Below are 15,837 nucleotides of genomic sequence, written 5' to 3'. Positions count from 1 at the left end.
CTATGAGATGTGGACTCGAGTCATGTGACTTGGACTCGAGTCAGACTCGAGTCATGAATTTGATGACTTGCGACTCGACTTGGACTTGCATAACAATGACTTTGTCCCACCTCTGCTGTCTGGTTCTGCCGACACTGCTGGCCCTCTGCCAGCAGAGCTCACACAGGCCTATCAGCTGTTCACTTGAGCCATCATCCCTCTGTGGTAAATAAATGAACACCACTTTTTAGTATGCTAATAGTGGTCATCCTTTATAGAGACAAAAGCTGAATGTGGAATTTCCACGATTAACTTAAGACTTCCACATTGAACAGAGAGACTTTAACTTAATGTGTTTCCTTGTCCTTGTAACCTGGCTTCAGTTTCCTTTGCAATCAGGGCAATATCCCTATGAGTTATACAACAGATGAAGACAGTGAAACCCATCTATAACAAGTAAACCCGTAAAAACAAAGTTTTTCACTATAAATCCTTTATATGCGTGGCGGCTAGAGTCTTCTCGTCCTCTGGCTTGAGATGGCTGCCACCTATGGGTCAGATGATTATCTGCCAGTATTAAACAATTGGTAATTAAATATTTAATTTGTTTTCCCTAAACAGTGTAAAATTTTGGAAAAAAATGTTCACGAAAATTAATTCTCACACACAACGAGTCTGTGTGGAAAATGTCAGCTCGATTGGATCACGGGAAGTGGGTTAAAAAACGAGCGAAAGATTTGCACGGTCTTAAGCAAGCAAGTGAACTTAATATAAAGGATTTAAAAATATATTCGCCTGTGGAGGACGCGGGGATCGATCCCGCGACCTTTGGCATGGGAAGCGAGGGCGCTACCAACTGCGCTACTCCGCCACGACCTGTGGAGGGGTTACGCTCTGGGCTCCTACACTGTGACGTTCAGCCAAAGCCATGAATGAGTTGTATTTGAATAAATGTAATATAATTATTTTTGCCTAAAAAGTGTAAAATTTTAGAAAAAATTTTTCACGAACATTAATTGTCTCGCACAACGAGTCTGTGTGGAAAATGTCAGCTCGATTGGATCACGGGAAGTGGGTTAAAAAACGACCGCAAGATTTGCACGGTCGTAAGCAAGCAAGCACGCAAGCAAGCAAGCGAACTTAATATAAAGGATTTAAAAAAGAGGTGCAATTCATAAGCAGGTAAGAATTGGCCTTGGGGAAACATGTTGGTAGAACTTTTTCTGTTGAATTATGCTTACAAATATAGACGCGACATATTTATTCAAACTTGTGATTAAAACATTTTTGAAAATCTAGGATTAGGCTTTAAAATATATAACATTTCAAAGTTGGTGATTTTGCTGTTAATTTTGGGCCACCCTTACTAATCATCGACTGCAGGCCGTGAATGTCCTCCTCTCACCTAGACCCACCACACTTGTTGAGCATGACCTGCCACGACTCTGACCATAGATTGAGGAGTAGGAGGAATAGGCACGCCTTGAGTCTGGACTAGAACTAGGGGAGGCAATCATCTGTGTGGAAAGCCTGGGAGAGAACTCCAGAGAGCAGTCGTGAGAGTGATAGATTTCCTGTCCAGCACAGGTTAATATGAGGATTTGAAAGCAGACCATGGTACTAGAATTGAAAGCATAGGGAAGGAGGGAAGAATGAGCCAGTGGATGATATTTTAGACAGTGTAAATAAGCGGACAATATGCCTTGTTCATAGAGAAGTGGTGCTGCAGTCGATCCTTAACTAAAATGAAACCAATAGTGGTATCAAAGTATAGAGAAACTGATCATGTGTGTGTGTGATGTGGAGTATAGCAGCAGGTTTCTGGGTCATCTGGGGTTTGGGGATGATAAATTGGGAAAACTCACAGGCCATAATCACTTTACATGTAACATTACATTTATTTGGCCTTCATATTATCCATTTTGTTGACAAATATGACTTATTTCCTTGCAGAATGCAGCTGTCCTTTCAGATGAAGAAGCCTTGAAGGATGCACTGTTTAAGGTATGTATGCAAGTCCAGCACTGAAAATTGTGCCAGGATCGTGAGGACACAGTTGCTCTGTGAGATGGAGGGTTCCTAATGGTGGAATGATCGTGGAGTGTTGAGTGATGGTAGTGATGTGGATCGCTGAACATGTGAGATGGGACAGGTCGGCCAATCTAAACTGGGCACATATTTGACTTTTTTGGAACTGCTGAGAAATCATGGAAAATTTTGAGTTTTAAAATACTATTGCAGCCTTGATGTTAGATTCACACAGGCAGACTGTGGATGTGCATTATAATGCTAAAATAGCACTGTCTTTCTCAAGTTCACTATATGTTATATTTCTAATAAATGTCAGAAATATAGTTCACTTTGTTCTCCAAGTCACAATATAAAGTGCTAGTGACAATGTGTTGCATTGAGTGGAGGGCAATTACGACTGAACCATAAATGTCCAAAACAACAGCCATCATTCATTATCATTTTTTCCTGGAACTATCACTCAGGATTACAATTATGGATCCGTGGTGATGATGTGAGACAATGCACCTAGGGATATGGCCAGTAAGGCAGGGTAAAAGTGAATCCTGTTTTCTTCATGGTCTGCCATTAACATGTTTGTCACCCAGCGGATACACGTTCATAAATTCAACACGGATCATTACATGCACTGTTATACCTACTCAAACATATGCTTGATTCTTAATTACACTTCGTTCAATATCAACTTTCAACATGAGCAATTTAGGTTGGAGTTCACACTCATGTCCTGAATGCAGACATGGTGCTTACAATTTTAATCAGATTGCATTTTGTTACATTTCATTATATTGGAATTTATCTTTATGGTCTCCGAGGACAAAACAACCAAGTAACAGCTCTGTGCCCTTCTCAGTTTTCTGATATACCTGAAGCATAATATTTGTGATGTCTCCCTTTAGACGGCAGCTCTATCTGAAACTCTAGAAGAGCCTCCTCGCCCAGTAAGTGTTTGCTGTTTTAAACGTTGCTATGAATGTAAATGTAACACACTAGGGGTTACTACATACAAGCATCTGTATGGCCTTAGCCTCAGCAAAGCAGAGCAAAGGTCGACTCATGACTGTCATCATGGGCAGAGTGGTTGTATCTGTAAACATTAGGTATTAACACGTGTAATACTTTGCTTGTTTTCCTTATGTTTAGAGATGCATATTATTATGTTTGTTCGTGTGTTTGCAGTGCATATGTGTGAGACAAACATGGTTGTGACTGCTTATGCGAGCATTTGGCTTCTAGAGATGCAGCTTAGGACATATCCATACATGCTTGTGCATGTGTCTTAAACTTCTACAGCATATGAAATAATGATGTACATGCAGAGTCCTTTTGTCAATCCACTGCTGGATGAGGAACTCCCTATGCCATGTAGGTACACACCTCTAATGAGCACAGTTTACTATGTTCCGTGTGAAAGAGGTTCAACATACATACATACATACATGGGAGCTATTTACCCTACTTCACCACGCTGGCCAGTGAAGGTTGCAGCAGCCTATGATGACTTATTTGCCGTGGTCACCCATCCAAGAACTATGCAAGCTAAAACACTGCTGAGCTTCCAAGATTTGAAGAAATCGGGTGCATTCTAGGCGATTTTCTCATAGGCAATATGTGTGTACATACTGTGGAAAATATATTTTCCTGTGTTTTATGGTGAGGTGTTACACCTCTGTTGGTTCCTTTGAGGTGGTGCCATACCCTGTATCAACCACCACCACCTGTTTTGCCCCATTGGTGGTTACATGGCCCATTACAGGCTGACCCCACTCGTAACTATTCAACGGAGCTCATACACACATCCCATCTCGCCTCATGCATCAGGCAGTGTGCGTAGTCAAGGCACAACTCTGGATGCCACCCGAACACTGGAAGAGTGGTGGTGCTGGTGTGTCTGACACATTTTGACACCACGTCCTGCCAGCCTCACCCTGGTGGGAGGGGGTGGCTGTCACATTAATACGCTATACCTGCCAGAGACAAGGGCCGTGATTCATCAACCTTTAACGCTTGTGGCGAGACTCGCCGGTGATGAAAACTCCCAAATCCAGTATTCATGAGCGTGCATTTCCACCACTGGCACGACCTGCATGGTGGAGAGGCTGCAGTCACCGTGCAGCTCGGGTGCCGCCCCCACAGCGGCAGGAAATTGGGCATGGCGGTGATTCTGGCATTCTTCATGAACTCTTACCGCCACCTCTGGCCTGTTGCTAAGTGGTGGGAAATGGACCAGATTTTCCGCCTGCTTCAATCTAAGTTCATTTTATTATTTACATGGATTATCCCACATAGCCAGTAGGTATCTTACATGGGAGATCTATGGTGCTGTTTGAGCACAGTAACAACATCATTATTGGATAGAATGTATACAGGGTCCTTAAGGAATATTGCACAACTAACAAAATAGGTATTTATCAATTTAAAGCTTCTTCTTGGTTCTTTCGGTAAAGTCACGTAGAAGGGAAATAATAAAATAATAAAAATAAAACATTATAAAATACAATTCTCACGACGTTTCGGCCACAACACAAGCAGCCGTCCTCAGGTGAAGAACAGGTCTGCACACAAATAAAATTATTATATTTCTAAACCTATTTTTCTAATATCAATTTTATATATACAGTACGTGAGTTTATCGAAAGAGGCAATAAAATTGTACTTAGCATTACCGTGGTGAGGCCTAGTCCCATGCAGAACCCGCGGCCTCACCTAGATTGTCCAGCCGGCCGAGGTGGCTCCCTGGCAGGCTGTGGGTTGGGCGGCTCCCCCCGCCTGCGCTACAATAATTCCTATGGAAGCGCTATATAATATTAATATATAGGGACTCTATAGCAGTAACTGCACGCATTGGGGTGGGGGTGTACATGACATTTTGAAGAATGAACCTCAGCGTTTTGTGTGAAAATGTCCCCCTTACCCCGACCGATTTGGTAAAAGCCGTCCCCCCCACCGAACGCGTAAGAGTTGGTACGGTCGATCGCGCGCCATTTAATAAATACATAATTGGAAACAGCACAAAATTGCAAATTAAAGTAATTTAAAGCTGACAGATGCGAAAAAGCAATAGCGTTTGCTAACGGCGGGGCTTACGGTGGGCCTTTTTTAACGTTAACCCCACCGTTGGAGAGTCAAGCGCGTGGACACACACAAACCCACACACACACAATTTTTTACTTTTTTCATATAGACAAGGAGAACGTGAAAAGAAATGGCGCCAGGAGCCAAGCAGTCAGCACAGAGCACCGCCACGCTTACTGCTCCACCGCCCGTTGTGCCGTTCCCAGCCGCGTCCATGCCCTGTGAATCGGGGGGGGGGGGGGGGGGAAATACAGTCCTCCTGGAATGGTGGAACAAGGAGAGACTGTGCCAAAATAGTCAGTCCACCACTGAGTGGCACAAATCGCACATTAAACATACCCCAGATGTCTGTGTTGATAATGTAACATTTCAGTGAAAACATTTTCTGATATAAGTAAAATAATAAATGCAGAGACAATAATTATTACTGCATTAGATAGATATGCCGTTGACTAAGGAAAACATTGATTTTTTATGTTCAAAATAACAAAACTCTGCTTGTAGAGAATGTAATTGTGACAACCTTATATCTATATTTCATAATGCACACAACATGTAACTTTGTACTTTGATTCATGTTGTGCCTCATGTCTGTCATAGCAGATTTGAAATAGCATCTTACTGCATACAGATCAAGATTGAATGTACAAAGTTTTTGTACTAAAACTAAGTATGATTTAAGTTTGCTACTTTTAATATTGTCTTTTTTTATTTAAAATCAATTATGTTTAATACTATACTTATTGATTCTTTTGGTAAAGTCACGTAGTTAGAAATAAAATTAAATAAAACAAATCACGACGTTGCTGTGGTTTTTCCACCTGATGATGATTGCTTGTGTTGCAATTGAAACGTCGTGATTTATTTTATTTTATTTCTAACTACGTGACTTTACCGAAAGAATCAAAGAGTATGGATTCCTGCAGGCACGAAAGCTTCAAATCAAGAATGTTTAAAACTGTGAACATTATCTTCTATCGTTCTTGGGTGTAAATGTGTATGGGTGTAAATGTGTATGCGTGTAATGCTGTTCCTTTTTTCCAGACAATAGATTACTCGGACATATTTGAAGAATATCAGTCCATTGTAAGTGTACATGTGTGATTGACTGAGCACAGTCTATTCTGTCACATATGTAGTATCCTTCATGTTTAGTTTTGGCTCATTTAAATAATTAACATAACCAAAAGAACATTTTAATAAGTTTATCTGAATTGTAAATAATCAGTTCTGAAATGCACGAAACAATGCATGTATCAGGAGCAAGATAATCAATTTGGATTGACGAATCTGAGGCATTTGATGCCTGGAATATAACATGTACAGTCTTAAAACTTTGAATTCTGCAAGCAACGTGTTTGCAAATTTAGCATGCATATGTAAATTCCACTGTATTGCCTGCATTACACAGCATTCGACATCATCAATGTTAGGGATGGATATTTTTGTTATATTTTTGGTGTTTATCTTTGTTAGTGATGTCTGTGCCTGTAATTAGAAATAACGCTAGCTAAGGCTTGAGTTGAGGATTACGGCCATGTTTTCCCATAGAGTTGTATGCTAGTTTGTAGTAATTTAATCTATATGAGTGTTGATGCTTATGAGTGATGATGCTTAAGGGGACTGGCATCTTCTAAAAATGACAAACAGAGAAATTGTTATTTGCAGGTTTAAGTTTGTGAGAGAAAACCAAAACAATTGGAGAAATCCCATAAATATATGGGGATAACATTTAAAAAGGCATACATGAAAGCCAGAAACCTACGTATTTTAATCAACGTGTAGCCCTGAGCCTCATTCACAAGATTACAGAAAGTGACGTCTTGATGTAAAGGCAGAATACTGTCTTGTCTGTTGACCGTGTAACTTGCTAATATATACACATACATTTGTACTTTTTTCTTATATTCAATAAGTTTATGTATTCTACAGATTATGCAAAATTAAGCAGAAGCTGCACGTTGTGCACTACCAACGTGCAATTGTTGCTTGTGGCTCAGTTTCTCCAGCAGATGATGCACCAGATGCAGATGCAGCAGATGCAGTGGGTTGTAGTGCAATTCATGGGGGCCCTGAAGAAGCAAAAGGAAGATGAAGAAAGGAAAGGTAATTTGAGTTCTGTGATCTTCTGCACACATACTGCCATTTATCTTCTATTGTACTACAAACCTGATTTATTTGGTCATGCAAGGTGTTACTATTACAACATAATGAAAATTATAAACGGTTTGTACAATATGTTTAACATCGCAATTTAAAATCTGACAATTTTGTAGCATTTTGTACTTTTTGAATGCATTAAGCACAGTTTTGCCCCGGTGAAGTAATGCCTCTTTAAACAGGTGTAAGGGATCTGCGAGCCACCCTCACGCACTTGCACCACGCAAACATGAAATCTCCGCACTCAACATCGCACACACCAATCACAGGCACGGGAATACACTAGACGGGGGTCAAGGGTTAAAGGGCACTGACGTCACATGCACGCCGCGTGCTCAACATAGACAGATTGGGAAGGGGGCAGAGAAGGAGGGTTTGAAGGGCGCGGTGAGACGCGTCTTCAGAGTTGGTATTGAAATGAGTGTGGCTGTGGGTTAAGGAATAAACCGGTGCGTAAACCAGTCTCCGACTCCTCTTCATCTGGGGGAACCGACGCAAGATCCCAAGGGGGGAGAGACAGCCAGAAAACGCTCTAGGTGCCCTGAATGAGATTTGCTCGGAAACGGAACCGACGAGTCGGGATTCGTCCCCCGGTTCATCGAGATCCATGGCAGCTGCTCGTCCTGTGTGGGCACCTTCCTCCACCAACCCGGCGGTGCAGACCCAGCGCCGCCGCCACCGCGATCATCCTCTAGGGATCAGAGGATGGATCAGTTGTTGGAGGCAGTCACCGCGCTGCTTAGCCAGCTGGGTCCTGAGCTCGAACGAGCAGGGGGGAACTTCAGCCGCACCGCCTCCTCAGCGAGGGGACGGGGGCCACGGTCAACCTTCCCGACCAGGCACTCCGCAACATATATCAGGGGATGGAGCAGCATCAGCGACGCCGCCGACCGTGCGTCCCGCTCGGGACCTGGTAGAAAACTCTGGTCTGCCCTCCCGATATCCTCCGACAGCAGCGGCAACCGGGGGAAATTAACGGTTGGACCGCAGTGGAGAGCAGCTGACCGGGCAAGGGGCAAGGACACAGGTCGGGAGCAAAATTCAGCCCGAAACTCGGCCGAGGCAGCCAGCGGAATGAGGACCAGGATGGAGCCGCCAGTTGGACGCGATACAGAGGTTCGCGTCCAGATCGGGAGAATGGCGCGCTTTCGTCCGCCGGTTCGAGACGGCCGCCCGGGCAATGAGGTGGATGGAGGATCAAGCCCTGACAATGTTGCCCACTGTGTTGGACGACCCCGCACTGGCAGCAATCGACTGGATTCCGCCTGCAAAAAGAGGATCCCTGCAGGGTGTCTACAAGGAGATGGCGGAGGTGTTCGACCCTTCGTCCGGGGCGTGCCAGAAGTTTAAAAACCGCCAGCGTGAAGCATTCGAATCGCTCCTGGTCTTCAGGATGGAATTGTTGACGCTGGCAGAAGCTGCATTCTCGTGGCTCAACGAGCCGGGCCTGGACTCGCTGGTGGCGGAGTGGCACCTTGTCATGGCACAAAAGGCGAGAGTGATGCTGCCAGTGGTGGAGGAGGAAACCCGCACGTCGCTATGGGTTGCACGCCATCTCTGCGCTTACGAAGAGATGGCAGGACCCGCGCGAAGTGTAGCACACGTCGCATGAGATCGCCGTGACGTCGAGGGGCTGCCACGGCCCCTAACCAGACACGTGCCACCAGCGGAGGAGGACGAGGGAGAGACAGTGGCGGCCCTGCGGCAGTACCTGAGGATCCCACGGGAAGCGGAGCGCCGACCCCGGTGCTGGGCACCTCACAAGGCAGGAGAGAGCATCCTCGGCTCACCAACGAAGTGATCTGCCATCGCTGCGGTCGTGAGGGACACATCGCCCGCGGATGCCGCAGCAGGACGTGTGTACCGGGGACGACCAGCCGGGATCGTCAGCCTCAGTCGGCGGCTGTTCCGAATCAGGCGAGTGCTGACACCTCGGACACCCAGCCAGAACCATCCACCCCAGGTTCACCCCATCACGCATCTCATTCCTCGGGGGTGGTGGCTAGGATTCCCGCTGACGGTCCGGGCCCATGGCCGGACACAGTTAATAAGTGGCGTCGGTTGGCCGGAAAGGTGGTGGCGGCCATGGCTGGGATGTCCGTGTTGGTAGGCTCGGTGGCAGGGGTTAGCGTCCGTGTGTTGGTTGACACGGGTGCATCGGCCAGCATAATATCGCTGTGCATTTTTGACTTGTTACTGGAGGGATAGCATCATCTCGCGCCGGTGCAGGCCAGGTACATAGTCGCAAATGGGGGAAGTATGGGGATAATAGGCCAAGTGGTAGTGCCGGGCTGCATTGGGAAGCTGGAGGTATGGGCTCCGGTAGTGGTCTCCAGTGTGCTCATGGTTCCCTGCTTGCTGGGCACGGACTTGTTGAGTCACATGCCCCTTCGCATTCTGACGGACGAAGGCTGCGTCAAAACCCCGTCGGGAGGTCGCTTGTATTTCTTACATCCAGATGGGGAACCGAAGCAGCTTCCGCAGTTCAGGCGCTGGTCGGGACTATGGTCTCGATCTCGCCTGGTGCGCAGGCCTTGGTGCCGCTTCGATATCGCACCCCGCTCGTCACTTACCGGTCAGATGTGCCGCTCATCGTCTCCGCAGTACCGTCGGTGGTGGATCGTCAATGCCTAGCAGCAGCTGACACGCTCGTGCGCAGGAATCGGCCACCGTTCCTGCAGGTCCTTAACACGGCTGACACACCCATTACAGTTCAGAAAGGGACCTTGTTTTCAAATGTCAGTCCCATGCATTCAAACCCTGAGGCGCAGACCGTCAATGTGCAATTGGACGGTCCGTCGGTCAGCGCAGAGGATATGTCATGGATAGACGCACTCCTGGCACAGAACACCGATCTGTCGGCAAGGGAATCGGGGGAGCTCAGGACTTTGTTGAATGACTTTGCAGACGTGTTCAGTCAGGGTCCCCTACGATGTTGGTCACACGACTCTGATGGAGCACCACATTGATACGGGCAATGCGCAACCCATTTGGCAGAACGCCTATAGGATGGGTCCTAGCGAGAAGGCGCATGTGCGGCAGGCAGTGCAGGAGATAATGGAGTCTGACATATCGCCATCTATGAGTCCGTGGGGGGTGCTGGTTATATTGGTTAAGAAATCGAATGGATCTTTGCGGTTTTGTGTAGACTTCAGGCGGCTGAACAAAGTTCACCTTGGCGGACGCCTACCCGCTCCTGCGCATAGATGACTCGGATGCACCTTTTGGCAGGATTCTGGCAGCTACCACTAGATGCCGAATCCAGACCAAAAACGGCTTTCAGAACGCCTCAAGGTCTCTTTCATTTTAACTGTTTGCCGATGGGTTTACAGACGGCTCCCGCCAATTTCCAGCGATTGATGAAGCTGGTAATTGCGGGATTGCATTGGGAGTCGTGCCTCATCTATCTGGACGAAGTAATCGTATTCGCTCACACATTCGAGGAGCACTTAACCCGGTTGCGACAGGTGTTTTCGAAAATTCGTGACGTAAACCTCAAGTTAAAACCCTCCAAGTGCCATCTGATTCGCTCCTCCAAAAAATACTTGGGTCATGTCGTTAATGCGTCGGGGGTCGCGACAGATCCCGACAAAACGGCGTGCGTCCATGATTGGACAACACCCACGTACGTGCCTGAAGTCTGCAGATTCGTTGGGTTTGTATCCTATTACTGCCGTTTGGTCTAGAACTTTGCTACCATCGCTAAGCCCTTGTATGCGCTCACGGTGAAGGGACAGTCGTTTCTTTGGGGCCAGGCAGAGACCGACGCGTTCTTGACACTGCACCAGCGTTTGACAGAAGCGCTGCCCCTAGCATACCCCGATTTTTCGATTCCCTTCCTGCTGGACACAGATGCGAGCGACGTGGGCATCGGGGCCGTTCTCTCCCAGATTCAGCAGGGGAGAGAGGTTGTCATTGCCTACGGAAGTTGTGTCTTGTTGCAGGCCGAGCAGCGGTATTGCGTTACGCGCCGCGTGCTGCTTGCCGTCGTCCACTTTGTTCAGCAGTTTCTGCCCTACCTGTACGGCTGTGACTGCACTGTTCGGATGGATAATGTGGCATTGCAGTACTCACTCCGCATTGACCAAACGACCGGTCAGATGGCCCGATGGTTGGAGCGGCTGTAAGAGTACATGTATCGAGTGGTGCACCGGAAAGGAGTCAGGCATATGAACGCTGATGCATTGTCCAAACTGGCAGCCCCCGTTAAGTGTGCCTGCTGCGACGGATCCGCTCGCTGTAGACCGCTGGCCGCGGCGCAACCCGAGATCGTGGCGCCGGTTTCCGCCGCGGACACGGACCGGGCAGGGCCGCCGGTATCGCTTCATATCGACTTGGGACTCACGTTGCGGGAATGGAGGGACCGACAACAGGCAGACGCTGCTTTGGCACCGCTTCGCCGGATGGCAGAGACGGCACGCGTTGACGATCTCCCCACGTCTGGGAAGTTTTTCCTCAGGTGGGAAGGGTTGTTGATGCACTGGGACGTGACTGTGAACCGTAAAGTCCTGGTGGTGCCCTCTTCTCTGCGGAGTCAGCTATGCTCCAATGTTCACGCCCGACAGTTGCTCCATCTAGGTAGCCGTAAGACCGAGGCTGCGCTACGTCTACGCTATTTTTGGCTGGGCATGTCCGCCGATATCCGCCGTGGGGTATCGGCATGCACGAACTATGCTTGCAGGAAGCCCCCGCTGGTTGTGCGAAGCGTTCCCCTGCAGTCCATTAAAGTTTCCCGGGTAAACGAGCTCGTGGGCCTCTATATTGGGCCTGTTCCCTGCCACTCCTCAAGGAAGTAGATACCTACTGGTGGGGATGGAGTACTTTACACGATGGCCCTTTGCCTGCCCGTTGGTCGACCAGATGGCAGCGTCCATAGCGGACGCCTTTGTAAATGGCTATGTCGCTGACAAGGGGGCTCCGGAGCAACTGCTGACAGACCAGGGCAGGAACTTTTCCTCCAAGCTTTTGCAGGAGGTGTGTGACATGCTAGGTGTCAATAAGGTGCTAACGTCCCCTTACCACCCACAAACGGACTGGATGGTCAAACACTTTAACCGCACCATCTCGGGGATGCTGTGTCACTTGGTCAATGACCAGCAGACAGACTGGGATTTGCACATCCCTGGGGTTTTGACGGCCTATCGCTCAGTGCCGCATGCATCAACAGGATACTCACCCTTTTTCTTGATGTATGGACGCGAGCCGAGCCCTCCAATTGAGGCACAGTTGCGCCCTGTCCAGTCGCGTGCAGGAGATTGGCCAGCCGCATTCCGCCACTCGCTCAAGTATTTGCACAAAGCTCGCCAGGTGGCCTCGGCAGCATCTGCTCGTGAGCTAAGCCACCGGTCGCGGATCCCTTTGCTTGGCTGCACTGCTCACAGGTACCGTTACGTACGTCAGCGAATCTGCACCTGCCCTGGCAGGGCCCGGTCACAGTGGTGCAGGTATTGCAACCTCAATGTGTTTGCATTCAGATGGGGAAGCATAGGTGGTACGTTCACCCCTCGAGGCTAAAACGTTACATCGCGGCCGAGCTATCCCTACGATCATTGTCACCTTCACCACCTTCATCGTCAGTTCGGCTGGGTGGGAGGAGGTTGTCACACTCGTGGCCTGCTACGCGTCTGACTGACAATGCAGCCACTGTCCATCCTGAAGGACTACAGGTGACCGGGACGCCACCACCGGATCCATCGGCGTCCGTGGCTGAAGACGCAGCCGCAATATCGGCCGAGGACTTGGCCACAGGATGGGGCCCCTTAACCCGATCACGCTCATGCCGCCTCGTTGCAGCTGTGGATACGGACATCCCTGCAACCCTGTTGTGTTCGGTCGAGTGATCGGATCGTGGGGGAAGTCTGCGACAGAGGCGGGGCACATGTTAACAAGGAGACGGAGGGGGAATTGTGTTGTGTTACTTTTGCTTGATTGCACATTTTCGTTGTGTTACTTTGCCTTTATTGCACTTTTTATTGTTGTTGAAATTACATGTGCCTGGCTGCAATTGGTTTTGACCAGCCGAGGCATACAGTTGGTGAGCCCAGGACGGCTTTGTCTCAAGAAAGGGCGGGGGGGTGATGTAAGGGATCTGCGAGCCACCCTCACGCACTCGCACCACGCAGACATGAAATCTCCGCATTCAACGTCGCACACACCAATCACAGGCACGGGAATACACTAGACGGGGGGCAAGGGTTAAAGGGCATTGAAGTCACATGCACGCGGTGCACTCAACATAGACGTTGATTAGGAAGGGGGCGGAGATGGAGGGTTTGAAGAGCGCAGTGAAACGCGTGTTCGGGGTTGGTTTTGAAACGAGTGTGGCTGTGGGTTGAAGAATAAACCAGTACGTAAACCAGTCTCCGACTCCTCTTCACAGGTATAAAACTCTTTGGCAGGCACGGAATCCCAAATCAGTGCAGTCCTTCATACAATGTGTTGAGTTAGGAGTTAATCCAGACTACTTCTCTAACACCTGCTGCAATAATCCAGCATGCACTTCAGTTTCGTTATTGAGTACAGGTCCACAGCACCTTGCCAACAGAAACCAATTTGGCTAAAGTGAAGATCCACATTGCTGGAGCTTTCCTCTGATCAGCAGTGGTTTATAACCTCATCTAATGCATTGAACCATTTTTTCTTTCATGTGGTTATATGTGCTTCTACCTGCATCTACATTAATATAACACAGGCCTTCGTCAGTCATCTGCTGGTGGTCTCCCCACATACTATTGGTTATGGGGGTTGTTTGACTATACTTTACACTGTTGCCAAAAATCTAACTCAATATATCTGGATTTGTAGTACTGTGCAAACTATTACACAAAGAATATATATAAATCTGAATAATAATTTCCGTAATTTATTTACGGATCCTTGTTAAATATGAATTGTGCTCTTTTGTATGTATGTTGAACTTCTTTTGCACCATGCATAGCCAACTGTGCATCGGAGGTGAGGGGGAAGGGCAACTAAACACAAAAAGAAGTTCTAAATAAATGAGTTTTCAGTTTAGATGATTTAAAAGTACGTAGCTCCAGTGGATTCCTATTGGAAGGAAGAGCGTTCCAGACGGCCGCAGAAGCACATCTGAAAGCCCGAAATTAAGTGACCGTCTTTGTTTGATGGTTAGCCAAAAGCCGCTGCTAGGATGACCAGAGTTCGTGTGATGATGTATGCTCCTTGACGAGATCAGCAAGGTATTGTGGTTCATTTGTGACAAGCACTATGTGTCACCTTATGTATTCGTTCAGCAACTGGAAGCCATTGCTTCTTAGCGAGCACTAGACGGACATGGTCGGATCTTGCAGTAACCGTCACGACACGTGGCAAGGAATTTTGTACACGCTGCTGCTTGGTAATGTTTTGCCAGACGTCCTGTAGAGTAGTGAAATGCAATAATCAAGCTTTGTTGATACTATGCTACACGACATCGTGTTGGCCATGTCATGACTCAATAGTGGTCGAATGTGTCGTAGAGCCCTCATATTAAAATCTTAGGACCTGATATATTTTGCACGCGGTAATTTAAGGACATTCTAATCGAGTATAGTGTTGAGACTATTTTGGTGAATACTTGCTGAAGGTACTGACATTCTGAAGCAGTGCAAAAACAACTAACTTCACCTTGCGCCCTCATTTACTCTGGGCAGCTTTTATCCATCAAGTTCTGGCTGGTAGCTTGAACATTTTATGAGAGATGATCATGAAAATTTAAGGAAAATAAAACTGAAAACATTTTAGGATTAGTTATTTATCTACATCACTGATGACAACCCCATCATTCTAAAATACAATGTTTCGCTCTGGATGATCGCTGCAAAGTATGATCTGTGTTTTGATTTAGTGTGTTGATCTTAAAGGTGCATTGAAAAATGTTGATACTCTGACTGATGCTCCTGCTGTTGTGGAGTGACTTATGCAGCAAGCTATGGCTACAGAGTTTTGTAGTACATGTCGTTTACGTCGTTTATTGTGAAAATTCGGTCACAGTTCCTATGATCACTGTTTCATTGCTTTTATGGATTTATTTTGGTGATTTTCGAAAAGTGTTTTGGTTTGGCCATGTTTGTTTGTTGTAGTACAGAGTTAGACTGATGGCCTTAATCTAAGTTGTCTTGTGGTTGTTGTTGTTGTTGTTTGACTTGCATCCCACTGGGATTTTTGCACACAGTGTTGGTGTACGGTGCTTTTTCTGCAATATTTTACTGTCTTTTCTTGGATTTTCTGTTTGCACATAGTCACTTTAAGATGTTTTCTTGTTCATGTTTTTGTTTTTTGTTTGTTGCGGTTGCACCCGATTAAAGAGCCGGATGGCTCACAGGGCTATACCTAATAAATGAACTTGAACTTTATTCTTAGGAAGTAAGCTATCCTAAAATGTATTTCCAAGCACTTGGATAATCTGGTGGTTATATCAGTTCAAATGTCAAGGTGGAAATGTGATTGGGTGACTCAGAGATCCTCGGTTTGAATTATTTTTGTTGACAATAATTACCAGTTCCACAGGTCAGTATCCAGCCACCGTTTCCCATGGAATGTTAGGAATTAATTCAGCAATTGGCATGCACAAATATACACACTGAAAAGCGC

The 15,837-nt window shown here is 47.0% G+C and overlaps 1 protein-coding gene across 1 annotated transcript in view; it reads left to right on the top strand.

Annotated features, from left to right (window-relative positions):
• The window catches only part of LOC144736834 (uncharacterized), a 48,133-nt gene extending 44,998 nt beyond the window's left edge, over positions 1-3,135 (top strand). The window contains exons 14-15 of the mRNA XM_078619482.1: positions 1,933-1,983; positions 2,910-3,135. Of these exons, the coding sequence (XP_078475608.1) occupies positions 1,933-1,983; positions 2,910-3,110 (252 nt within the window). The 3' untranslated portion in view covers positions 3,111-3,135. The remainder of the gene's footprint in view (positions 1-1,932; positions 1,984-2,909) is intronic.
• The last annotated feature ends 12,702 nt before the right edge of the window (positions 3,136-15,837 follow it).

This window comes from Lampetra planeri, chromosome 3, assembly GCF_965212315.1.
Source record: "Lampetra planeri chromosome 3, kcLamPlan1.2.h2, whole genome shotgun sequence".
NCBI classification, from domain to species: domain Eukaryota; kingdom Metazoa; phylum Chordata; class Hyperoartia; order Petromyzontiformes; family Petromyzontidae; genus Lampetra; species Lampetra planeri.
Note: the sequence above shows the minus strand (reverse complement) of the source record. Positions and strands in the feature narration are given on the sequence as shown.